This window comes from Anomaloglossus baeobatrachus, chromosome 3, assembly GCF_048569485.1.
Source record: "Anomaloglossus baeobatrachus isolate aAnoBae1 chromosome 3, aAnoBae1.hap1, whole genome shotgun sequence".
Lineage (NCBI taxonomy): Eukaryota > Metazoa > Chordata > Amphibia > Anura > Aromobatidae > Anomaloglossus > Anomaloglossus baeobatrachus.
In genome coordinates this window covers 184,985,370-185,012,478 of record NC_134355.1, presented here as the reverse complement: position 1 = coordinate 185,012,478, position 27,109 = coordinate 184,985,370, and the positions used below count along the sequence as shown (strand labels likewise).

Here is a 27,109-nt window from a genome sequence, read left to right as displayed (position 1 = left end):
CTCTTCAGATTTTGTGTTATACCATGCCTGATGAAGAGACCTGAGTAGTCTCGAAAGCTTGCAATTATTACCATCTTTTCAGTTAGCCATTAAAAGGTATCAACCACTGAGGACTCTCTGTTCTTTTAAACAATTTTTTTACCTCCAAACACGGTGAGTTAAGTTAATGCCAAAGAGCTCAATTTTTGTCTCATCTGTCCACAGCACCTTCTCCCAATGACTTTCAGAATCATCCAGGTGTCCATTGGCAAACTTTGGACGGTTCTATATATATGCCTTCTTGAGCAGTGGGACTTGCGGGCACCGCAGGATTTTATGTTTAATCTCTTTCTATACTCACAGCAGAAAAGAGGGCAACCAGTCCAGTTAGCCCAGGCCAACACATCTATTGCACCACAGGATGCAGACAAACCTCTCAACAAGATGGACACTTCACAGGTGCAAAGTAAATTGCACATTAGTGACGTGCATAGGGCGCTGTTCACACTCGTATGCGCATGGTGTCCAGCCAGCAACCTATTACCACGCCCTTACTATTCGATTAGGCGGGCTACCCGGACACTACTCCCTGCAGCACACAAGGGACAGAGACTCCACTATGCACGGCCTATATTAAGAGGCCTGGCTGCACCCCGTATAAAAAAGGTGCAAAAAATATATTAAATATATATGAGGTATTAGTTAGTAAATTGGCCAATGTACATAAGCCTGCAATCCTCATCACGGATCCTCATGCTTGCAGGTCCCTACACTGATAAAAATCAAAAATAGCAACAAAAAGAGGAGATAAAAACTCCCCCAAAAATGTAATATAATATAATATACTCACAGCAGATCAGTGTAGGGACCTGCAAGCATGAGGATCCGTGATGAGGATTGCAGGCTCCTTAACTCCCCCACAATAATCTGTCAGGGGCCCCAAACACATTGGGCTATTGAACCAACCCACCTATATTGACGGATTTGGCCAACATTACTCTATGGGAGTCTTAAGAGTACTCATTCCTGATTATCAGCCTGTCCTAATGTGCCCTTAGATAAACAACTCAAGAACAGATTGGCATACACTTATCTTTCTATCTTCATAGTGATGAGAAGGAAGTCAAGGATAACTGGGTCTACCTTTGCTATCCCCTCTTTCAGGCACAGACTGTAATTTTTATGTATTTTGTCAATAATTCTGTATTACATTGAAATTTATGCATGTGTACTCATTGATTTATTACCTATCCACGGTCACATTTGTCTGTGTATAACTGAATAGGATAACTGAAGTGAGCACTAATATATATATTATGAGTGCAAGCCAAAAATTACATACTATATACGGATAAGGCTGCACATCAAACTTAGATAATGGTATAATGCCTCAAGCATATGGAAAAATATTGGAATATACAATGAAAAATGCTACTTGCTAATTTGAACATGTGAATAATGAATTGCATACCTGCCATGAATATTAGGAAAAAGGAGATATTTAGCAATCGCATTGATCAATGTAACTGAGCCCCAAGGCCTCGTCAAGGCATATCTCTATATTGGGGTCCCTAGCTCTGTGACCCTAACTGTGTGTCATCTCATTGCAATTAAAAACTGCTATGGGTGGAGAGGGGTAACTAAGGACTTTCTTATATAGGAGATGGAAAAAACATGGCCGAAAGGGGCGGAGCTGTGTTCACATTCAGAAAAAAACTACATATAACTGAATAGGATAACTGAAGTGAGCACTAATATATATATTATGAGTGCAAGCCAAAAATTACATAGTATATACGGATAAGGCTGCACATCAAACTTAGATAATGGTATAATGCCTCAAGCATATGTAAAAATATTGGAATATACAATGAAAAATGCTACTTGCTAATTTGAACATGTGAATAATGAATTGCATACCTGCCATGAATATTAGGAAAAAGGAGATATTTAGCAATCGCATTGATCAATGTAACTGAGCCCCAAGGCCTCGTCAAGGCATATCTCTATATTGGGGTCCCTAGCTCTGTGACCCTAACTGTGTGTCATCTCATTGCAATTAAAAACTGCTATGGGTGGAGAGGGGTAACTAAGGACTTTCTTATATAGGAGATGGAAAAAACATGGCCGAAAGGGGCGGAGCTGTGTTCACATTCAGAAAAAAACTACATATAACTGAATAGGATAACTGAAGTGAGCACTAATATATATATTATGAGTGCAAGCCAAAAATTACATACTATATACGGATAAGGCTGCACATCAAACTTAGATAATGGTATAATGCCTCAAGCATATGGAAAAATATTGGAATATACAATGAAAAATGCTACTTGCTAATTTGAACATGTGAATAATGAATTGCATACCTGCCATGAATATTAGGAAAAAGGAGATATTTAGCAAACGCATTGATCAATGTAACTGAGCCCCAAGGCCTCGTCAAGGCATATCTCTATATTGGGGTCCCTAGCTCTGTGACCCTAACTGTGTGTCATCTCATTGCAATTAAAAACTGCTATGGGTGGAGAGGGGTAACTAAGGACTTTCTTATATAGGAGATGGAAAAAACATGGCCGAAAGGGGCGGAGCTGTGTTCACATTCAGAAAAAAACTACATATAACTGAATAGGATAACTGAAGTGAGCACTAATATATATATTATGAGTGCAAGCCAAAAATTACATACTATATACGGATAAGGCTGCACATCAAACTTAGATAATGGTATAATGCCTCAAGCATATGGAAAAATATTGGAATATACAATGAAAAATGCTACTTGCTAATTTGAACATGTGAATAATGAATTGCATACCTGCCATGAATATTAGGAAAAAGGAGATATTTAGCAATCGCATTGATCAATGTAACTGAGCCCCAAGGCCTCGTCAAGGCATATCTCTATATTGGGGTCCCTAGCTCTGTGACCCTAACTGTGTGTCATCTCATTGCAATTAAAAACTGCTATGGGTGGAGAGGGGTAACTAAGGACTTTCTTATATAGGAGATGGAAAAAACATGGCCGAAAGGGGCGGAGCTGTGTTCACATTCAGAAAAAAACTACATATAACTGAATAGGATAACTGAAGTGAGCACTAATATATATATTATGAGTGCAAGCCAAAAATTACATACTATATACGGATAAGGCTGCACATCAAACTTAGATAATGGTATAATGCCTCAAGCATATGGAAAAATATTGGAATATACAATGAAAAATGCTACTTGCTAATTTGAACATGTGAATAATGAATTGCATACCTGCCATGAATATTAGGAAAAAGGAGATATTTAGCAATCGCATTGATCAATGTAACTGAGCCCCAAGGCCTCGTCAAGGCATATCTCTATATTGGGGTCCCTAGCTCTGTGACCCTAACTGTGTGTCATCTCATTGCAATTAAAAACTGCTATGGGTGGAGAGGGGTAACTAAGGACTTTCTTATATAGGAGATGGAAAAAACATGGCCGAAAGGGGCGGAGCTGTGTTCACATTCAGAAAAAAACTACATATAACTGAATAGGATAACTGAAGTGAGCACTAATATATATATTATGAGTGCAAGCCAAAAATTACATACTATATACGGATAAGGCTGCACATCAAACTTAGATAATGGTATAATGCCTCAAGCATATGGAAAAATATTGGAATATACAATGAAAAATGCTACTTGCTAATTTGAACATGTGAATAATGAATTGCATACCTGCCATGAATATTAGGAAAAAGGAGATATTTAGCAATCGCATTGATCAATGTAACTGAGCCCCAAGGCCTCGTCAAGGCATATCTCTATATTGGGGTCCCTAGCTCTGTGACCCTAACTGTGTGTCATCTCATTGCAATTAAAAACTGCTATGGGTGGAGAGGGGTAACTAAGGACTTTCTTATATAGGAGATGGAAAAAACATGGCCGAAAGGGGCGGAGCTGTGTTCACATTCAGAAAAAAACTACATATAACTGAATAGGATAACTGAAGTGAGCACTAATATATATATTATGAGTGCAAGCCAAAAATTACATACTATATACGGATAAGGCTGCACATCAAACTTAGATAATGGTATAATGCCTCAAGCATATGGAAAAATATTGGAATATACAATGAAAAATGCTACTTGCTAATTTGAACATGTGAATAATGAATTGCATACCTGCCATGAATATTAGGAAAAAGGAGATATTTAGCAATCGCATTGATCAATGTAACTGAGCCCCAAGGCCTCGTCAAGGCATATCTCTATATTGGGGTCCCTAGCTCTGTGACCCTAACTGTGTGTCATCTCATTGCAATTAAAAACTGCTATGGGTGGAGAGGTTTAACTAAGGACTTTCTTATATAGGAGATGGAAAAAACATGGCCGAAAGGGGCGGAGCTGTGTTCACATTCAGAAAAAAACTACATATAACTGAATAGGATAACTGAAGTGAGCACTAATATATATATTATGAGTGCAAGCCAAAAATTACATACTATATACGGATAAGGCTGCACATCAAACTTAGATAATGGTATAATGCCTCAAGCATATGGAAAAATATTGGAATATACAATGAAAAATGCTACTTGCTAATTTGAACATGTGAATAATGAATTGCATACCTGCCATGAATATTAGGAAAAAGGAGATATTTAGCAAACGCATTGATCAATGTAACTGAGCCCCAAGGCCTCGTCAAGGCATATCTCTATATTGGGGTCCCTAGCTCTGTGACCCTAACTGTGTGTCATCTCATTGCAATGAAAAACTGCTATGGGTGGAGAGGGGTAACTAAGGACTTTCTTATATAGGAGATGGAAAAAACATGGCCGAAAGGGGCGGAGCTGTGTTCACATTCAGAAAAAAACTACATATAACTGAATAGGATAACTGAAGTGAGCACTAATATATATATTATGAGTGCAAGCCAAAAATTACATACTATATACGGATAAGGCTGCACATCAAACTTAGATAATGGTATAATGCCTCAAGCATATGGAAAAATATTGGAATATACAATGAAAAATGCTACTTGCTAATTTGAACATGTGAATAATGAATTGCATACCTGCCATGAATATTAGGAAAAAGGAGATATTTAGCAATCGCATTGATCAATGTAACTGAGCCCCAAGGCCTCGTCAAGGCATATCTCTATATTGGGGTCCCTAGCTCTGTGACCCTAACTGTGTGTCATCTCATTGCAATTAAAAACTGCTATGGGTGGAGAGGGGTAACTAAGGACTTTCTTATATAGGAGATGGAAAAAACATGGCCGAAAGGGGCGGAGCTGTGTTCACATTCAGAAAAAAACTACATATAACTGAATAGGATAACTGAAGTGAGCACTAATATATATATTATGAGTGCAAGCCAAAAATTACATACTATATACTAGACGTCCCACTGGCCACTAGCATGCACATGTGCACCACGAACGTGTATCGTGTGTATACACATTTGTACCACTAACGTACACTGTGTAGTATTGTCCTGCCATTGCAGGCTTTACTTTAAGATTTTCTCCCCTGATGAACTCTCTTATCATATAGAGAGGGAAACGCGTTGGGAGGGTATATATTTTTTATGTGGGCTAGCATTCCTGACTTGGGTGCTGCCCTTGTAAGGGCGGAAGCAATTGTTGCAGGGGCACGACAGGGGCAGGGAATTTGGATACTGAACGATCCCCCCCCCAGGGTCTGGTATGACCTGCTTCTGCCTTGGACAATCCGGTGGAATTTGATCTCATCAGGAGAAATACTGGGTGAGATCTTTCTGGTTATTATTTTCATACACTGCACTGCACTTTATTATATTGTATTTTAAACTAACGATATTAAAAGTTATATTTTAATTCTAAATCCTTGCTTTCACTTGCACTTTAATTAAGGATTTGGGCTGTACTGCTTTGCCATTGCGGCAGGATTGCTTTCTATCTGTGTGGCTACTAGGTATCAGTGGGTGTTCCTCTCCATGATATATTTAGTTAGTGACTGTCTAACTCTATTGGTCACTGTTTACCATGTTCAGTATTGTACATTTGGTTGTTTTGATTGTACCTAGTATTGAAGCTCAGTTCTATTCATTTAATCAATTTATATATTTTGATTATTCCATGCAGGGCCACAAACCAAAGTGAAGGACCAACCACTTGTTTTCCATAATAAGATTAAGTCATCTGGTTACACCACAGCACCAAGGTAATTAGACCACATTATAATTAAATATATGCATTTGAGTCAATATAAAAAATGTCCGGATTTTAGAACCTGAAATTTAGCATCAGTTAGGACCTGGCAGTTGTGAAACCTGCACCAACATCAAAGGACTTTATATTCAGAATCACACTATGTATGTCAATGGTGAACGACAGAATGATGGTCAGCTAGCAATCCATGGTGTTTATAGGGTGCTCTCTTTCATGCGCTCTTTTAGTCTCTCTCCCCCTAATTTTAATATAAAACTGCTTTTTATATGCTCACCCCACTAGGCATCAAAGTGAGCTACATTTTTAACCCCTTAACCCCTTTGCGTTGCTGCCAATTTTCATTTTTTCCTCCCCTTCTTTCTAGAGCCATAACTTTTTTATTTTTTCTGTCCACATAGCCATATGAGGGCTTTTTTTTTTTCGGGACAAGATATAATTTTCATTGACACCATTCATTTTATTACATAGTACACTAAAAAATAGAGACAAAATTCCAAATGTAGAGAAATTGTAAAAAAATAGAATTCTGACATGGTTTTTGGAATTATTTTTTACAGTCTACATTTTGTGATAAAAATTATCTTGCCATATGATTCTCTTCATAAATACAATTATGGCAATACCAGATGTCCAGTTTATTTATTATTTTAGTGGTCAAAAAAAATCAGGAGATTGCTTAAAAAAATTTGGGGTTTGTGTCACCATTTTTCAAGACCCTTAATGTTTTCAATTGTTGGTTGATGGAGCAGGGATGGCTTATATTTTGTGAGGTGAGGTGAACAGTGGCGTAACTTGAGTTCGATGGACCCCGATGCAAAATTAGGACCTGGGCCCCCCACCGTACCCCAATATTCAGGGTACGGATAATAACACTGACACTCAGTGTATTTGTACACACACATTATGTGCATGGCAAATAAATAAATATATATAAATACCGTATTTTTCGGACTATAAGACGCACCGGACTATAAGACGCACCCTGGTTTTAGAGGAGGAAAATAGGAAAATAAAACTTTTAAGCAAAAAAATGTGGTCATGACACACTGTTATGGGGCGAGGATCTGCTGCTGACACTGTTATGGAGGTAATGTCCCCAAATTCTCTACTAAGGTACCCCATCCTGGTAATGATCCTCCTGCCTTGTATATGATCCTGCTATAAACCCCCATCCTGCTTATATACCAGCATCCTGCTCATATTCCCCCATCCTATTCATATACCCCATCCTGTTCATATACCCCCATCCTGTTCATATACCCCCATCCTGTTCAGATACTCCCATCCTGTTCATATACCCCCATCCTGTTCATATACCCCCCATCCTGTTCATATACCCCCCATCCGGTTCATATACCCCCCATCCGGTTCATATACCCCCCATCCTGTTCATATACCCCCCATCCGTCCTGCTCATATACTCCCATCCTGTTCATATACCCCCATCCTGTTCATATACCCCCATCCTGTTCATATACCCCCCATCCTGTTCATATACCCCCCATCCATCCTGCTCATATACTCCCATCCTGTTCATATACCCCCATCCTGTTCATATACCCCCATCCTGTTCATATACCCCCATCCTGTTCATATACCCCCCATCCATCCTGTTCATATACTTCCATCCTGTTCATATACCCCCCATCCATCCTGTTCATATACCCCCATCCTGTTCATATACCCCCCATCCCTCCTGCTCATATACTCCCATCCTGCTATATGCCCCCATCGTGCTCATATACCATCCTGGTATATGGCCTGTATCCTATAGCACAGAGAAAAAAAAACAAACGTTTATACTCACCTTTTCCTCACTCCCTCCAGCACCGATCATCTTCCTCTCTGCGCCGCTGACCTGCGTGTGTGGAGCCGTTCCCCTGCAGCACGCGATGTCTTCCTGTCTGTGCCGATCAGCTGATCAGCACAGATCAGCTGACCGGCACAGACAGGAAGACATCGCGTGCTGCGGGGGAACGGCTCCACACACGGGGACGGGTGAGTACACTGATTCACTGCACCCCGCGCTGATAATGATGTGCGGGGGGCAGTGAATACAGCCGCACATGATCACTCCAGGCTGTAATTGCCAGGGGTGATCATGTGGACCGGCTCTTTACTATGCGCGCGTCCCCGCTCGTCCTCCCGCCCACCTGTCAGCGCCGGCTTCTGCGCTGAGAAATGGGCGGGAGGATGGGCGTGCATATGTAATGAGCGGGCACACGTGGTCATGGCAGGCTGCTATAGTAGCCTGCTCGTGCCCCCGATGACCCGCTCCACCGCAGCACCCTCATTCCCCGCAGCCACAGTCAGACCATAAGACGCACCCCCAACTTTCCCCCAACATTTGGGTGAAAAAAAGTGCATCTTATGGTCCGAAAAATACGGTATATATTGTAGTAGAGCCACTCTCTCAGCAGTAGGAGATGGATGCAGGAACACCTCATGCGTCGATTTTCACCTGATTTATTATCAGCAGCCACAATCCCTTTACAAAAACAGAACTACTTCCTTCAGCACAGGAAGTTACAGAGCAGACCATGAGTGTGTCCAGAGGCCTGGTTTTTACCTCTGGGACAACACCCCGAAGTGGAGATATGGTGAACAGCCATCCCACCCATCTCTTTAGCTGTCCACAACAAACCAAGCCTAGGTAATACAAATTAACCCTCTCAGCACCTAATATGCTGGAGTATTCCACACAGGTTCATATCACTGATTTCAATAATCTCAGCGACACATCTCCCCTTGTGCACATCACCAGTGATCACATCACATATTCCCCCCCTCTGCCCAAAGCCGAGGGTTTTGGGCACCTTGATATAGCGGACAAGAGCACCCACTCTGTCCGCCCTGGACTACAGCCCTTGACATACCGTCCGTCACAGTCACTAGACCATTCCCAGTGAACTCCCTTATACGCTCCCTGGTCAGACCCATCTCTCCATGGCTGCCGCCAACGGTCAGTGCGGTAGGGAGACTCTCCCTTAGTCGGTACTACCGTCCTGTCTGACTCTGAGCTATCCTGTCCACTAGAGGGGTTACCATCGAGGGGCCTCAACACTGAACTGACAGAAGAGTTGCCTTATCTAGACCCTCCGCATTGTCTGTTTGCAGATCTATTGTGGGCTCTTGTTCCAGGGCATCTTCGTCTGTCTCTCAGATTTTGCACTCTCTTGGCAGCATCTTTGGCCAAAGACACATCACTCCTTTCATTCTGTCCTTTAGATCTTGTCTCAAAGTACTGAGACCTTACAGAGTCTGTGCTATAGCCTGATGAATACCCGGGTCCTCTATGACGTTGGCTCACTTTACAATAGGACTTGCTTTTGCCCTCTGAGGCAACACGTTCATCGAGTGGGCCACCCTTCTTTTCTGGGCCATAGCCCAAATATGGTCGCCATCTCCCACCAACTTGGCGAAGTTGGTTTGCAATTCTCTGCCCTTCCAGATTCAATTGTTTTAATTCTTCCAAGTATCCCAGGTGGTATTCTAGATGGGCTCGTATATCTTCAACACACTCCTTCGTTCCCACAATGGCACATGGAACCATACCGACTTCACAGGGCATCCTGGCTTCATTATGAATATCAATTCTTACTCTTATCACACCGGTCTTATCAACCATCTCCTGCATGACTCTTCCATGTCGTCCAAGAAGCCTCATGACCATCTCTCTGGGCACTTGTATGATCTCTTCCACAAAATTCAACAACCTTCGAGCAGTCTTCACTGCTTCTGCAGTTTTCCCATAGATACGAAATGTTCCACTATCCTTTTCTAATCGCACAGCTATAACACCTGGAACCTTCCTGGCTTGCTTAATATTATTTCTTAGCACTCTTATTGCCAGCCCAATTAATGTTTTCTTCACAACCACCACTTCTTGAAACACTGCGGTCAGCTGCTTCATCTGCGCCAAGCGTCTGGTGTCTTCATCCTTCTTTGCAGTGATGAGCCACTTCGTAGGAAGACACCGTAGGTACATGTCACTCAGGATGGCCACTCGCTTCTTTGTGACATCACTTAAAGAGCATACCACCAATCAATTAGTCTCTGCGGCAAAGTACACTTTACATGCCTTCTGAAATCTCTCATGCACCTTCTCACTGGCACAGGCTTCTCTTAAGTCTTCCGGCACATCTATCAGGCACTTGACGACTGTTCAGCTTCCTTTAGTTTCAAGGACACTAGACTGTTCCTGAGGTCTCTATGCCTCCCTCCATATTCTTCACCAAAGGCTTCACCTTTTGAGTCACACACTCCTCGGGTTCAGCCCCAGCCTCAGAGCCTTTGGGTTTCACGCTCTTAGCTGAGTCAATCTTCTTGTATGCGATCTTGGTCTTACCCACTGAGTCAGTCAAGGTCTCGGCTCCTGATGAGACCTCGGGTCCAGACTTCACCTCCTCCTCAGAGGCTCTTTCCACTTTTACAGCACCAGCTGTGTCTTGGGACTTCACTGCATTACCTCCAACTTCCTCTTGGGTCTCTGCAGTGTCACCCTCAGCCTTCTCTTGGGAGTTTTCAGCATCACCTTCTGCCAGGATGTCACACCCTTCAGCATGGTACTCTGTTCCTTTTAGAGATTTGGGGCTGTATTCACTGTTATCCACCCCAGCACTAGATAATTCCCCAGACTGCTCACCATGGCCGTTGTGGATTATTCCTCCACCAACCCTCTCCAGGATTTCTTTTCTTGTAGTGCTTTCCAGGATTTCATTTCCTATACCACTCTCACTTGACAGACTATCAGCTGCACACTTGGAAATCATAGGGACCACCACCATTACTTCCTTGGTAGGCTCCTGTTCTGCAATTTCAGACCGCTGATTTATGTCGTTACAATGTGTCAGTTCAGTCTCTGCTTCCTCTGTCTTTTGCAGGATATCGCTTTCTGACTCTATCAAAGCAGTTGCTACTGGCAACATGTTTTCATTAACCAGGTATTTCACCTTCTCTGCACCCTCAGACGGCATACATTGTGCCACCTCTCGGCGCTTATTACGTCTTCAGCATCGGGAGGAAGTTTTACCCTTCTCACCCATCTGTACCTTACTGTACTCGTTTGTTGCCTTTCTCGAGTCAGTGTCTTTACTGGAGTCATCGTCACTCCCCCTGGTGTCCTGGACTAACATGTCCCCGCTTAACCAGGTGTCAGCCCCCCTGTCTGGAGCTCTCCCGTTTTTAATGGTCACACTATCATTTGGTATTTTAAAGGTTATGTCACTAAGTTGGGCAAGTTCCCCATTTTCTTTATTCACTCCTAACTTAGGGCTGTTGCCTCTAGGAGGCACTCTCTCCTCCTTCTTACACAGAAACATACAACAAGGAACCCCTTCAGCCTCCAGCAGTGGTGGGGCTTCCTTAGTACCACTCCGATTTTTGTATGAGCTCGTGGGCACTTTCCCCAGCTCCCACAAGTCCTCAAAAAATTCACAGTCCCGGCCTACTATAATGGGATGTGGTAAGTCAGGCACTACACCAAAATTAACGGATCCAAACACCCCATCCATCTCAACGATCACTCGGGACCGTGGATACTCTCCAATGTTCCCATGTCTGCCGCTGGCTTGCATCCTTCCAGGAATCAGGTAGGTATTGAGCGAGGCCCTCACCAGGGACACCAAACTCACCGAGTCTATCAGCCCAGTCACACATTTGCCATCAACTTCCAGAGAACACAGACGTGACTTCTTGTTACCCGGGCAGTCTGTACTGCAGACTGGACACGCATAGCATGAGCACCATTGTCCTTGGCTAAGGTCCATCGGTGCCACTACACCTTTAGGTTTGGGATGCTCCTCCCCTTTTTGGGCCACCACCGCTTTCTGGGACTCCCCCCCCCTTTTGGGCGACCACCCCTTTCTGGGACTCCGCCCCCTTTTGGGGTGTCTGCGGCTTCCTTGCAGTGTCCTTAGACCCCAGTTTACACCATTCCCCGTTATCTCCCTGGGCACCCTGTGTCCTCACTGGCCCCAGAATGGAGTTCATCAACTGGTCCACTGCTGCGACATCGCTGCGCACAGTTAGCTCCTGCTATCCACACACCAGGAATTGGTACAGCGCCTCCATAGCGTTCATTTGAGCTCCCTCCATGCTGAAACAAGAAAACAAACAGGAGGGGCGCTCCAATGGATGATACGTGGTGGTTCAAGAAGGTAGGGGGAGGGGTTTGAGTACCACTAACCTTTCCAGGTTGTACCGCCCGTACAACCAGGATCTCCAGCCTGTGGTGTATCACTGCTCACCAAGTAGGACCCAGCAACGGATTGGCCTGGAACCTCCAGTAGCAGGTCTCCCGCCACTGCAGCACGGAGCCTCGCAGACCTGCTGATCCACCGCCAGCTGCTTGTATCCACAGGAATATATCCAACAGGTGCTCCTGGTAACGCTGCCCGCTATCTAGCACCAATTGTAGTAGAGCCACTCTCTCAGCAGTGGATGGATGCAGGAACACCTCACGTGTCGATTTTCACCTGGTTTATTATCAGCAGCCACAATCCCTTTACAAAAACAGAACTACTTCCTTCAGCACAGGAGGTTACAGAGCAGCCCATGAGTGTGTCCAGAGGCCTGGCTTTTACCTCTGGGACTACACCCCGAGGTGGAGATATGGTGAACAGCCATCCCACCCATCTCTTTAGCTGTCCACAACAAACCCGGCCCAGGTAATACAAATTAACCCTCTCAGCACCTAATATGCTGGAGTATTCCACACAGGTTCATATCACTGATTTCAATAATCTCAGCGACACATCTCCCCTTGTGCACATCACCAGTGATCACATCACAATATATATATATATATATATATATATATGAACAATGGCAGAGCAATGTCCAGCAATAACATGAGCAATCCAGGATGTTGTTAAAAATTTCTTTAACTTTATTCATAAATCCATTAAAAGGCAATGGTCCAAGCAGTTCAAAACAGCATTAACGCAGGAAAGTAGTGCAGATGGGACTTGCTGTATATAGCAAAAATCCCTTTCTCCTTTGAATCCCGATCACATTTAGATTGCAAAGGAGAGAACTGAGAAACTGTACCATCCACAACGTATAAGGCGCTTCTTTGTAGACACATCTACCCACACTATTGTGAAGTTTATCGAAATTTATTGTTTTTTTAAACTTTTTAAAAAAAATAAATAACTGAAAAGTGAGGCGTGCAAAATTATTCATCCCCTTTACTTTCAGTGCAGCAAACTCACTCCAGAAGTTCATTGAGGATCTCTGAATGATCCAATGTTGTCCTAAATGACTGATGATGATAAATATAAGTCACCTGTGTGTAATCAAATATCCGTATAAATGCACCTGCTCTGTAATAGTCTCAGTGTTCTGTTTCAAGACAGATAGCATCATGAAGACCAAGGAACACAACAGACAGGTCCGTGATACTGTTGTGGAGAAGTTTCAAGCCGGTTTTGGTTACAAAAAGATTTCCAAAACTTTAAACATCCCAAGGAGCACTGTGCAAGTGATAATATTGAAATGGAAGGAGTATCATACCACTGCAAATCTACCAAGACCCGACCGTCAATCCAAACTTTCATCTCAAACAAGGAGAAAACTGATCAGAGATGCTACAAGAGGCTGATGATCACTCTGGATGAACTGCAGAGATCTACAGCTGAGGTGGGAGAGTCTGTCCATAGGACAACAATCAATTGTACACTGCACAAATCTGGCCTTTAGGGAAGAGTGGCAAGAAGAAAGCCGTTTCTCAAAGATATCCAAAAAAGTGTTGTTTAAAGTTTGCCACAAGCCACCTGGGAGACACACCAAACATGTGGAAGAAGGTGCTCTGGTCAGATGAAACCAAAATCGAACTATTTGGGCACAATGCCAAATGATATGTTTGGCGTAAAAGCAACACAGCTCATCACCCTGAACACACCATTCCCATTGTCAATCATGGTGGTGGCAGCATCATGGTTTGGGCCTGCTTTGCTTCAGCAGGGACAGGGAAGATTGTTAAAATTGATGGGAATATGGATGGAGCCAAATACAGGATCACAGGATCATTCTTGAAGAAAACCTGTTGGAGTCTGCAAAAGACCTGAGACTGGGACGGAGATTTGTCTTCCAACAAGACATGATCCAAAACATAAAGCAAAATCTACAATGGAGTGGTTCACAAATAAACGTATCCAGGTGTTAGAATGGCCAAGTCAAAGTCCAGACCTGAATCCAATAGAGAGTCTGTGGAAAGAGCTGAAAACTGCTGTTCACAAACACTGTCCGTCCAACCTCACTCAGCTCGAGCTATTTGCAAAGGAAGAATGGGAAAGAATTTCAGTCTCTTGATGTGCAAAACTGATAGAGACATACTCCAAGCGTCTTGCATCTGTAATCGCAGCAAAAGGTGGCGCTACAAAGTATTAACTTAAAGGGGATGAATAATATTGCACGCCCCACTTTTCAGTTATTTATTTTTTAAAAAAGTTTAAAATAAGCAATACATTTTGTTCAACTTCCCAACTGTGTCCCACTTGTTGTTGATTCTGCACCATAACATTAAAATTTTTATCTTTATGTTTGAAGCCTGAAATGTGGGAAAAGGTTGAAAAATTCAAGGGAGCCAAATACTTTCGCAAGGCACTGTATATGTCAACTGTTGCCAAGGATGAAAGCGCAACTACCCTTTTAATTTATTTAAGACAATAGGAGTTAAGAAACCTAAATATATCATCACAGAAATCTGCTTTTGTCTACTCTTTCACTGGTAGAATCTAAATTCAGTGAAGGTTATCAGAACACTGACGTATGAGATGGAAATTGCCTTTTATAAAGCTGTATGGAGAAAGGAGACAAGAAGAGGAGGGAGGCGTCAGAGAGAGAAAATGGCAGAAATACATTGTTATGAGGGGACTCGCGGATTAGGATAAGGTGGTGAATATTCCAATCACCAGTCGGGGTCTACCGTGCTCCAAGATGGTAAAGGAGCTGCTGGAAACGCAAATTAATTATTTAAAACTCATACAATGTGATCCTTGTATACAGCATATTTCTTTATGGAAATGTCAGCAATGCAATTCTTTTCCCAAGCCCAATGTGCTGTATTAAAAACAGATTAAATGTTTACAACACACCATATGTATCAGAAAAGAAGGAATTATATACAGTAGTTTTAGCAATGATGCACATATATTGTAAGATGGCCAATAATGATCTTTATTTTCTGCTAGCAGACCTTATTACTTAGATGTGGCATCTGTTTGGTTAATATCTTATATAGGCTGTGACTCGACTAAAAATGCCGTATTTTGGAACTCTCGAGGGAAATGTCTGGACTGAAAGGAAGTATGTTTTAGCCACACAGTGTAATTTATACGCCTCTGAGTAATTCACATACCAGACCTCATCATCTGTGTGAAGTGGTGAAGACATGTTTGACTGCATACTTATAGTTATGTGGCTACTGTGGATTATGTCAAGCTCCACTATTTGGAAGAAGGTCTTGCAAGTTTATAAGTCCATAAATATAAAACCATTATCTACAGTGTACATACAGTTGTACAGAACACATCACTGGTCCACAGTTGTCGTCAGTCGTCAGAGGCTTCCATTCATGGACTCTTATGTTCACTGCCCAGACATGGTCTCTCTGTGTTATATTGCATGACTTATGCAGGGTATATGAAGGAATGTTCAGATCGTTTGCAGACTAAACATTTACTTTAATATTGCCAGTGACCTTAACAGAGAGTAATTTGTCATGTAATCTAACAGACTTCTGATTATGGTTGAAACTGAGAAGTTCGGTAGAGGAAAATTCTGTTTAGTTTGGCAGAGAGACAAAGGGACAATAATATGAAACAATGAACCTGCAATGTCCTATAATACTATTAACCTGCAGATGCAGGGTTAATCTCTAGGTTAATAATGTTAAGAAGGTGCCCGGCCACTGTACTGAAAGTACAGAAAATTGACTTTATATCTCCTAGGAGCCACCGATGTGGAGTCATGCAGGTGTGCCCAGAGAAATGACATTCACTGCTCACAGCATGGAGAGTGGTGGCTGTAAGCTTTTCACCGATTGCAGTGATGCATTGCAGAATTGGCTGTCAGTCAGTGCTGGGGCGTGGTTACCACTGCTGCTCTCACTTATGTGAGCAGTGACAATAGCCACTCCACACTAGCACACCTGCATGACTGAAAGCTGGCACCTTCTAGGAGAGATGAAAATAATTTTCTCCAGGGTGCCACACTTTAAGTACTGTATCTTAGCACCTTCATTACACTATTAAGCTAAAGATTAACCCTACATCGAACATGACAGGTTCCTTTAAAGTATTAGGTATATATTTATTATGTTATTATGTGTAACCGAACCCGGACTGAATTCTGGACCCCTGCGGGTTCAAAAGTACCTAAATGCCGGACCCAGGCCTGGAATTCTAAGGGGATTACTGATCCGGATCCGGCACTCGGATAATGAAAAAATAAAGAAAAAATAAAGCTATATTTATCAAGTTTCTGGCGTTGCTGTAACTGCTTCCTGGTCCGCTCATTCTACTTCGGGTGCCACATGATATCCTTCATTCATATGCACTGTTTCCCCTGCCTATCAACGTCTGTGATTGATTGCAGTCTGACGCTTCCAATCACAGACTCTGTCCGCCGGTCTATATTGTACAGTAAAAATAAATAAGAAAAAAAATTGGCATAGTGTCCCCACAATATTATGATACCCAGTATAGATATAGCATACGGCTACAGGCTGCAGCCCACAGCCATGTGCTTATTTTGGCTGTGTATCAAAATAAGAGGAAGTGCATGTAGCATTTTTAAAAAATTATTTAAATAACTAATTTTAAAAAATGTTGTGTGGTCCCCCCAATTTTGATAACCAGCCAAGTTAAAGCCTGATAGCTGGGGCTGGTATTCTCAGGCTTGGGAGACCCATGCTTATTGGACCCCCAGCCTAAAAGTAGAAGCCTGCAGCTGCCCAGGAATGTTGTATCCATTAGATGCAACAATCCTAGCGCTTTATTCAGCTCTTCCCGATTGCCCTGCTGCAGTGGCAATTACTGTAATAAGGGTTAATCACAGCTGCCACTAAGCCCTAAATTAATAATGGGAGGCGTCTATGAGATCCCCATTACTAATCAGTAAGTGAAAGTAAATAAACACAAACAGAAAAAATCCTTTATTTGAAATAAAACTTCTAAAAAGCATCCTGTCCCACCATTTTATTAACCCCCAAAAGACCCCTGCAGGTTCGATGTAATCCACATGAGCTCCCATGACAATTCCATCTCTGCAACATCTGAAGTCACAGTGCGCAATCATGTAACAATGACCTCCCACTGTGGACTTCAGGCAGAGACTGAGCAGCAATGAGCGGTGACGTCACTCAGGTTAGTTGCGACCACAGCTGGTGTGGCACCCTGGACTAGCCAGGTAGCCACAGACAAAACACACACACACACCCACCCCCGGACAGTTACATTAGTCAGACACAAAACCCTTGTTGCCTCCCTCCAGGGTCTGATGTCCACACCAGGTGGGGCGGAGCCAGGCGGTTGGCCCCACCCACCGAGGAGTTCACAGGCCTGGAGGCGGGAAAAGCAGACAGATGAGTTCAGGAGGTGAAAGTGAGAGGTCACGTACTGCTAGTGTCTGGGTCGGAGCCCAGGCACTGAGAGCAAGGTTGGCAGACGGTGGTGGCCGTCTGCAGGAGTTGGTGGAACTCCACAGAGCCGTAAGGACCGGGGCTGGGCGGTGACCCACTGGTACCGGACCGGGGAGTGAAGCTAAGCACACAGGCAGGGCCATCAGATCCCGACCAGGCTTGGAGCCGCCGACAATAGTCAAATCCGAATGTGACAGGAACCCCCGGGGTTCCCTAACAACCAAGTCCCGATTGAAGGCAGCCGCTCACACCGTGAGGACATACAGCCACCGCCACCGGCTATAAGTCCAAGGGCCAGTGCCTGTGGGCAAAACGGGCTCCTCCGGTATCTATACACCGGGGAGCGGACTACCGTTGGGAAGCCATTGGAGTCAACACAGTACACAAAGGTGCAGGGAAAGACAGCCACCATCACCTGTCCGGGGAAAGACACAGCAGCCGGCTGCGGGACCCATCCATCCAGCCGTTTGGTTTACCGGAGACTTTGTGCATCTCTTGCTGAGTGAGTACACCCGTGCCATCTGGCACCGCACCGCGCTGTCCCTGCAACCCTGCACCTCACCGACCCTGCCTCCCCATCACACCACCGGGCCCCGGGACCACCAACCCCTACCCACGGAGGGGGAAAACAACATCCCAGCTGCTACCTACAATCGCTCACGGGATCCCCGTCACCAGCAGTGGTGGTGCCCATCTTCACCACAACCCGTGGGTGGCGTCACGGACTAAATCCCCAAACAAACCACCCCCTTTTCACTCACGGGCGAGGAGCGCCGCTCGAGTCCCCGGATCTGGCCCACCGCTCGAGCCACCGAGCAGCAGCAGCAGCGCCGGACCCGAGCATTAGTGAGCGCAGCGCCCCGCCGCCCGCGACACTGGCGTTTCCCACAATCCTCTACCTGTGACCACAGGTAACTTGACCTCAGGTAACTTCATTAAACTCAGTAACCTAACAGTCACTGAGTTTAAAGAAGTCACCTGAGGTCAGGTTACCTGTGGTCTTGTCTGTGGGAACCTCCAGCTGTGACCTTAAATAATGTGAGTGACGTCACCACTCATCGCATGGCTTAGTCTATGTTTGAAGTCCACAGCAGGAGGTCATTGTTCCATGATTGCATGATGTGACTTCAGATGTAGCAGAGCTGGAATCGTCATGGGATCTTGTGTGGATTACGTCAAACCTGCAGAGGTGTTTTGGGGGTTCATAAAGTGGTGAAAGAGAGTGCTTTTTTGTATTTTATTTTCAATAAAACTTTTTTTGGTGTTTGGGTTTATTTATTTTCACATATAGATTAGTAATGGAGAGGTGTCATAGATGCCACCCATTACTAATCTAGGACTTAGTGTCAGGTGTGAGCTACGATTAACCCTTTATTACCCCGATTGCCACCGCACCAGGGTAATCGGGAAGAGCCAGGTAAAGTGCTGGGTTTGTTGCATCTAATGGATGTGGCAATCCTGGGTGGCTGCAGGCTGCTATTTTTAGGCTGGGTGGCTCCAATAAGCATGGGTCTCCTCAGCATGAGAATACTAGCCCCCAGCTGTTGGGTTTTATCTTAGCTGGGTATCAAAATTGGTGGGGACTGCTGTTTTTTAAAATTATTTGTTTAAATAATTAAAAAAAAAGCCGCATGCGGTTCCCCTCATTTTCATTCACAGCTAAGGTAAGCGCATGGCTGGGTGCTGCAGCCTGTAGCTGCATGCTTTATCTGTGCTGGGTATCATAATATATGGGGACCCTACAACAATTTTTTTTTTATTTATTTATTTTTATACCATGATAGACACACACAGTATCTGTGATTGTAATCAGTCAGCTGACATGCTGACACTCAGGGTAGAGGTTTGTCTGACTGCAACGAATCACAGATGCGGTGGGTGGGGAAAGCAGTACATATGCAGTGAAGGTAATGAGCAGCCTCAGATGGGAATGAGAGACCGTGGGAGCAGTTACAGTCGCACCGGAGACTTAGTAACTATAGTGCATTTGTTCCTATGTCCCTATCCCTTCTACCACCATTTTTAATCGCGGTATTCTGGTCCCCATAGACTTATATGGGGACCGGCATCCGGGCAGATACTCGGGATCAATTCTGGTTTGGGAATGGGTTTTTTTTAAACCCGGTTAGACACTCTGGTCCCGGGTATCTACGAGTCTGCCCATCATTAGTAACTATGTAGAAAATTTTTTTATAGCAATATTTTTTAATTAGTTTAATAATTTTATTTTTCTAATTTTCGATTACAAAATAACTGGTCATTCGTTTTAAAAAAAATAGTCAGTAAGAGACTTGGAAACAAGACGCGCATACATGAATGCATACATTATAATGCAGCAAAAGCAAAGGTGTATTCTTTTATTTAAGATGAACAGTAACAAAAACATATTTCTGTACTTTAGAAAATGATAGAATTTGCTCTTTAACCCCTTAATGACCGCAATACATTTTAAAACGGCTGAAGTTAAGGGTTCTTCTTCCTTAATACCATTTTAAAATGGTGGCAAGAAAAAAGTGTATAGCACCCCCAGAGTTTTAAAATCTCTGGAGTTTCAGCTACCGTGGATAGCTGAGACCCTGGAGATCACGATTCGGGCAGTTTTTTTTGGTACTCGGTCATCTGACCGCTGTTATACACCGTATAACGGCAATCATGTAAGTGAAATACATTGCCGATACAAATTATTTCTCTCCCATCGGATATGATTAAACATGTCATTTTGTCAATCTATACCTTGTAAAAGTGAATACATTGAGGCTAAAGCAACATTTTTAGGTAAAATGTAAATGTACGGTATTTATTTATTCATTCCACTTTGCATTCATTCCTGTGAAGCATCTGAAGGGTTAGTAAACTTCTTGGATGTGGTTTTTAGGACTTTGAGGGGTGCAGTTTTTAGAATGGGGTCACTTTGGGGTATTTTCTGTCACCTAGGCCTCTCAAAGTCACTTCAACCATGATGCGGTCCCTACAAAAATGGTTTTGTAAATATTGTTGGGAAAATGAGAAATTGCTGATAAACTTTTAAAGCTTCTAACTTCCTAACAAAAAAATTATGTTTCAAAAAATGCGCTGATGTAAAGTAGACATGGGGAAATGTTATTTAGTAATTGTTTTATGTGGAATAACTCTCTAGTCAAGGGCAGAAAAATTCAAAATTTGAAAATTGCCTACATTTTCGCCATATGTCTGATTTTTTCACAAATAAACACAAAAGATATCGTACTAAATTTACCACAATCATGAAATACAATATATCACAAAAAACATTTTCACAATCACCAGGATCTCTTGAAGCATTCCAGAGTTATAACCTATCAAAATGACAAAGGTCAGAATTGTAAAATTCAGCTTGGGCATTAAGGCCAAAATTGGCTCTGTCACTAAGGCGGGCTTTGCACACTACGACATCGCAGGTGCGATGTCGGTGGGGTCAAATTGAAAATTACGTACTTCCGGCATCGCATGCGACATCGTAGTGTGTAAAAGTTCGATGATACGATTAACGAGCGCAAAAGCATCGTAATCGTATGATCGGTGCAGCGTCGGCGTAATCCATAATTACGCTGACGCGACGGTCTGATGTTGTTCCTCGCTCCTGCGGCAGCACACATCACTGTGTGTGAAGTCGCAGGAGCGAGGAACAGCTCCTACCGGCGTCACCGCGGCTTCCGTAGGATATGCGGAAGGAAGGAGGTGGGCGGGATGTTTACATCCCGCTCATGTCCGCCCCTTTGATCTTATTGGCCGCCTGCCGTGTGACGTCGCAGTGACACCGTACGACCCGCCCCCTTAATACGGAGGCGGGTCGCCGGCCAGAGCGACGTCCCAGGATAGGTGAGTCCATGTGAAGCTGCGATAATGTTCGCTACGGCAGCTATCACAAGGATATCGCAGCTGCGACGGGGGCGGGGAATATCGCGCTCGGCATCGCAGCATCGGCTTGCAATGTCGCAGCGTGCAAAGCCCGCCTAAGGGGTTAAACACTGATTAATGTCAACGCACCTTCTTTTTACCTTGTATAGAATTTATTGCTAATGTTATTGATGGCTTTTTCTTCTAGAATGCAAATGTTTTCTCCAAAAACCAATATAAAGACAAGTCAGCTTTCCAAAGTAAAGAAAGAGATATCAAGGTAATAATTCCTCAGTTTTGCTGGTTTCTTATATTTTAGATCACACACATGTATGGAAAATATGTTTTCTGAAAATGCTTGCTGGAAATCTATAAAGCTTTGCTTAGTGTAAAAAATGTTGATATGCCTATTGAACCACTTATGCTTTACATCAAATTTATTTACATCATCAATGATTTACCACTTCATAACTTCCGTATATATATCTTAATGGCATTGGCATAACTAGAGTTTGATGGGCCCTAGTGCAAGTTTGGACCTGGACCCCCCAACTGTACACCAACACAGGGTACAGGATAATGACTCCGACACTCGGGGTACAGGGTAGTGTCGCTGACACTTGGATCTGTTGTAAATGTCATCTGAGTGGGTGCTGGTGTGGAGCTCCCTCTAGTGGCCAGGAATGGTAATGACGCTGAGTCTGAATCAGTGATTCAAACAGATGTTGGAATTAATTTGTAATCCAGGAAGTCCTATTGCAGACCAGCCTGGTGTATTTAGGAGAGTAGTTTCTGCTTGGCTGCTGTCGGTGATAAATGTTTGCTTCTGCCTCTGAAGATGGTTTGGAGTTTTTCCTTCATTTTCCTCTATTTATCCTGCGCCAGAATTCACTCCAGATAAGTCTGCAGGTTTCCTTTGCTTAATTGTGGGTTTTTTTTTACATTTTCTTCTGTGTTTGTTTTCTTGTATGTGAGGATATGGCTGTCTGCTATTTTTGAGAGGGCAGTTCCTTCAGAAAGAAAGGAAGTTTCTCCCTGTTCTGATTTTGATTATTTGCACTTTTGAATATCATTTGCTCTGTGATTTTGTTCCTTCCCATTATGTCTGCAGTTCTGTTTAAAGTGTCTGGCACAAAAGTACCTAATATAGTGGGGGAAGACCGTGTGGTCTTAGGGCTTTTTTTATATCAGGAGTTTGGTATTTTTTGCAGGGTTTTTTGATGGATGCAATCAGTTATCTTTCCTGTCCTGTTGTATCTAGTAAGTCGGGCCTCACCTTTGCTAATCTATATTTTCTATCTGTGTATTGTGTTTTCTTACATCACTGTCGTTACATGTTGGGGGCTTGCTATTCCTTTGGGGACTGCTCCGAGACAAGTTAGGATTCCTAATTTCTATCTTTGAGGTGTAGCAAGTTTCTCCGGCAGTGACAAGGTGTCTAGGTGTGTTAGGAACATCCCACTGCTACTTCTAGTGTTGTCTGATAGATAGGGGATTGCAGTCAACTTAGTTTCCAACTACTCTTGTGGTTTTTGTTTTTTCCTGATTTATGGGATTTTTTGTGATCGTCCACGATTACCAATTCATAACATGGATCCTTCCCTCAGCACTCATATTTCCCATGATCTTAAATCCCTCTTTCTATCAGCACCCAGCTTTCCTATGTTCTATTATCCATCTTGTCCTCAGCATGCACCTTCCCCATGCTCTACTATATATCTTTCACTCAGCACGTAGCTTTCCCATGCTCTGATATACATCTTTCACTCAGCACCCAGCTTTTCCATGATATCAGAGCATTGGAAAGCTCGGTGCTGAAAGAAAAATGTATAGCAGAGCATGGGAAAGAGTCTATTTCCCTCAGCACAAAACTTTCCCATCCCATGCTTTTATCTTTGTCCCCCCTCGTAAATAGCTCTCCAAATACTATAATGGCCCCCACATAGCCTTCCATATAGTATAATGGGTCCCACATAACCCTTCATATATTATAATGCAGCCCCCATAGTTCTTTATATTGTATTATGCAGCCCACATACTGTTTAATGCACACCCATAGGCCTCCATACAGTATATTATAATGCAGTCCCATAGCCCTCCATGCTTTAAAATGCAGCCTCATAGTCCTTCATATTATCTTATGCAGCCCCCATACCATTTAATGCACCCATAGGCCTCCAGGTACTATAATGAAGCCCCATAGTCCATGTATAAGGTGTCCTTCATATTATAGGATGCAGCCTCCATAGCATTTAATGCACCCTCTTAGTCCTCCATGTTTTATAATGCAGCCCCATAGTCCTTCATATTATATTATGCAGCCCCCTATAATGCACCCCCATAGTTCATGTATAAGGTGTCCTTCATATTGCATTATGCAGCCCCCATAAAGCAGTTGCGTAGTAGTGACGTCACCTGGCTCTGCTGCATTGAGACGTCGAGTGCAGGCACAGGGGAAGAATGTTGAAGGATGGAGCGAAGCAATCTGCTCCACCCTTTATCGTTACTTTATGCGAGGGCCTGCGGGCAAGGGGGACCCGGTGTCGCCGCTGGCACCGGGCCCCCCTGACTCATGAGCCCCATAGGGGCCGCATGGTCTGCCACTGAAAAGCGCAGCTCCTCTCTTACTTAGAGGAGCCGGCTGCTTCTCTGCAGTGCGGGCACCGGGCCTTTAACCCTGCCGGGCCAAGTCACATTGGCGATCCCTGCCACCGCTATCATTACACCCTTTACACATTACATCTTAATGGCCCTGAATCCACACTAGGGCCTACAGAGACCAGTAATGTCATAAGCAGTAAAGAGTTTTGCTTGTCTAAAAGCTACATCAGTTTTTTTCACGTACGAGAAAAACAGGCCAAGTTTCATCATTAATTTTGATCTAAGTTAATCAGGTTTTTATCACAGGCATGATAATTTAGTCAGTTTCAGCACTTTTTCACTGATATGAAAAAAAAAAACGTTTCTCCACCCTCTTTTATCTAGTAGTCTATAAAAAACGGACAGTACACGGAATGGTATCCAAGTGCAGTCTGATTTTTTGACTGACCCAGAGACTTCCATTGTCGAGTTTGATTGGACACTCAGATCAATATCAAAAATGTCTCCATAACTTGGCAAGGAAGACTCTGCATAAAATCACAGACATGTGAACAGCTCCATACATTGTATAAGTTGTATCACTGATAAAAAAGGGATTTTACTTGTGCATGAAAAACTGACATGTGAATGATCCTTAATAACACAGAAGTCTTCTGTCCTCCAGGTAATCACATATTTAAAAGTTGAGGTATACAGTTAGGTCCAGAAATATTTGGACAGTGACACAATTTTCGCGAGTTGGGCTCTGCATGCCACCACATTGGATTTGAAATGAAACCTCTACAACAGAATTCAAGTGCAGATTGTAACGTTTAATTTGAAGGTTTGAAAAAAAATATCTGATAGAAATTGTAGGAATTGTACACATTTCTTTACAAACACTCCACATTTTAGGAGGTCAAAAGTAATTGGACAAATAAAGCAAACCCAAAAAAAATATTTTTATTTTCAATATTTTGTTGCGAATCCTTTGGAGGCAATCACTGCCTTAAGTCTGGAACCCATGGACATCACCAAACGCTGGGTTTCCTCCTTCTTAATGCTTTGCCAGGCCTTTACAGCCGCAGCCTTCAGGTCTTGCTTGTTTGTGGGTCTTTCCGACTTAAGTCTGGATTTGAGCAAGTGAAATGCATGCTCAATTGGGTTAAGATCTGGTGATTGACTTGGCCACTGCAGAATGTTCCACTTTTTTGCACTCATGAACTCCTGGGTAGCTTTGGCTGTATGCTTGGGGTCATTGTCCATCTGTACTATGAAGCGCCGTCCGATCAACTTTGCGGCATTTGGCTGAATCTGGGCTGAAAGTATATCCCGGTACACTTCAGAATTCATCCGGCTACTCTTGTCTGCTGTTATGTCATCAGTAAACACAAGTGACCCAGTGCCATTGAAAGCCATGCATGCCCATGCCATCACGTTGCCTCCACCATGTTTTATAGAGGATGTGGTGTGCCTTGGATCATGTGCCATTCCCTTTCTTCTCCAAACTTTTTTCTTACCATCATTCTGGTACAGGTTGATCTTGGTCTCATCTGTCCATAGAATACTTTTCCAGAACTGAGCTGGTTTCATGAGGTGTTTTTCAGCAAATTTAACTCTGGCCTGTCTATTTTTGGAATTGATGAATGGTTTGCATCTAGATGTGAACCCTTTGTATTTACTTTCATGGAGTCTTCTCTTTACTGTTGACTTAGAGACAGATACACCTACTTCACTGAGAGTGTTCTGGACTTCAGTTGATGTTGTGAACGGGTTCTTCTTCACCAAAGAAAGTATGCGGCGATCATCCACCACAGTTGTCATCCGTGGACGCCCAGGCCTTTTTGAGTTCCCAAGCTCACCAGTCAATTCCTTTTTTCTCAGAATGTACCCGACTGTGGATTTTGCTACTCCAAGCATGTCTGCTATCTCTCTGATGGATTTTTTCTTTTTTTTCAGCCTCAGGATGTTCTGCTTTACCTCAATTGAGAGTTCCTTAGACCGCATGTTGTCTGGTCACAGCAACAGCTTCCAAATGCAAAACCACACACCTGTAATCAACCCCAGACCTTTTAACTACTTCATTGATTACAGGTTAACGAGGGAGATGCCTTCAAAGTTAATTGCAGCCCTTAGAGTCCCTTGTCCAATTACTTTTGGTCCCTTGAAAAAGAGGAGGCTATGCATTACAGAGCTATGATTCCTAAACCCTTTCTCCGATTTGGATGTGAAAACTCTCATATTGCAGCTGGGAGTGTGCAATTTCAGCCCATATTATATATATAATTGTATTTCTAAACATGTTTTTGTAAACAGCTAAAATAACAAAACTTGTGTCACTGTCCAAATATTTCTGGCCCTAACTGTATATATCTTCTTCATTTCTAAAGGATATGTTACTCTGCAGAGTGCAGTGTTTCTTTTTTTATTTCCCTATACCTTTAGTATAGTATATATTTCAAATATACCGTATACATTTTTAATGCCAAATAAATAAATACAAATAAATGTATAAAAAAGAACTTTAATTAAAAGTTAGCAATGTATTTACCTATATAAAATGTATTTAATTTAATTGATAACGCTATTAATAATTAAAGGATCCCAGAATGTAAAACTGGCCTAACAGCAAGACACTTGAATACTCACCTGTTCACCTAAGTCATGCAATAATATTCTGATGGTTTCCACTGATCTCTTTCACTTCCCTGCAGTAATGCCATCACATACACCTAAAGTTAAGCAAAAAGAATTGCAGGACCTTGGCTCAGTGGCCACAATTGTAGTCTATGGCCAGAGGAGCCTTGCCAGGCCTACTAAATTACTAAGTATTGGAATGCCAACAGGT

At 43.0% G+C, this 27,109-nt stretch overlaps 1 protein-coding gene across 1 annotated transcript in view; it reads left to right on the top strand.

The window, feature by feature from the left end:
* Window positions 1-27,109, top strand: part of WDR27 (WD repeat domain 27) — a 954,066-nt gene that overhangs the window by 354,350 nt on the left and 572,607 nt on the right. The window contains exons 13-14 of the mRNA XM_075339621.1: window positions 6,096-6,174; window positions 21,890-21,961. Coding sequence (XP_075195736.1) covers window positions 6,096-6,174; window positions 21,890-21,961 — 151 coding nt within the window. The remainder of the gene's footprint in view (window positions 1-6,095; window positions 6,175-21,889; window positions 21,962-27,109) is intronic.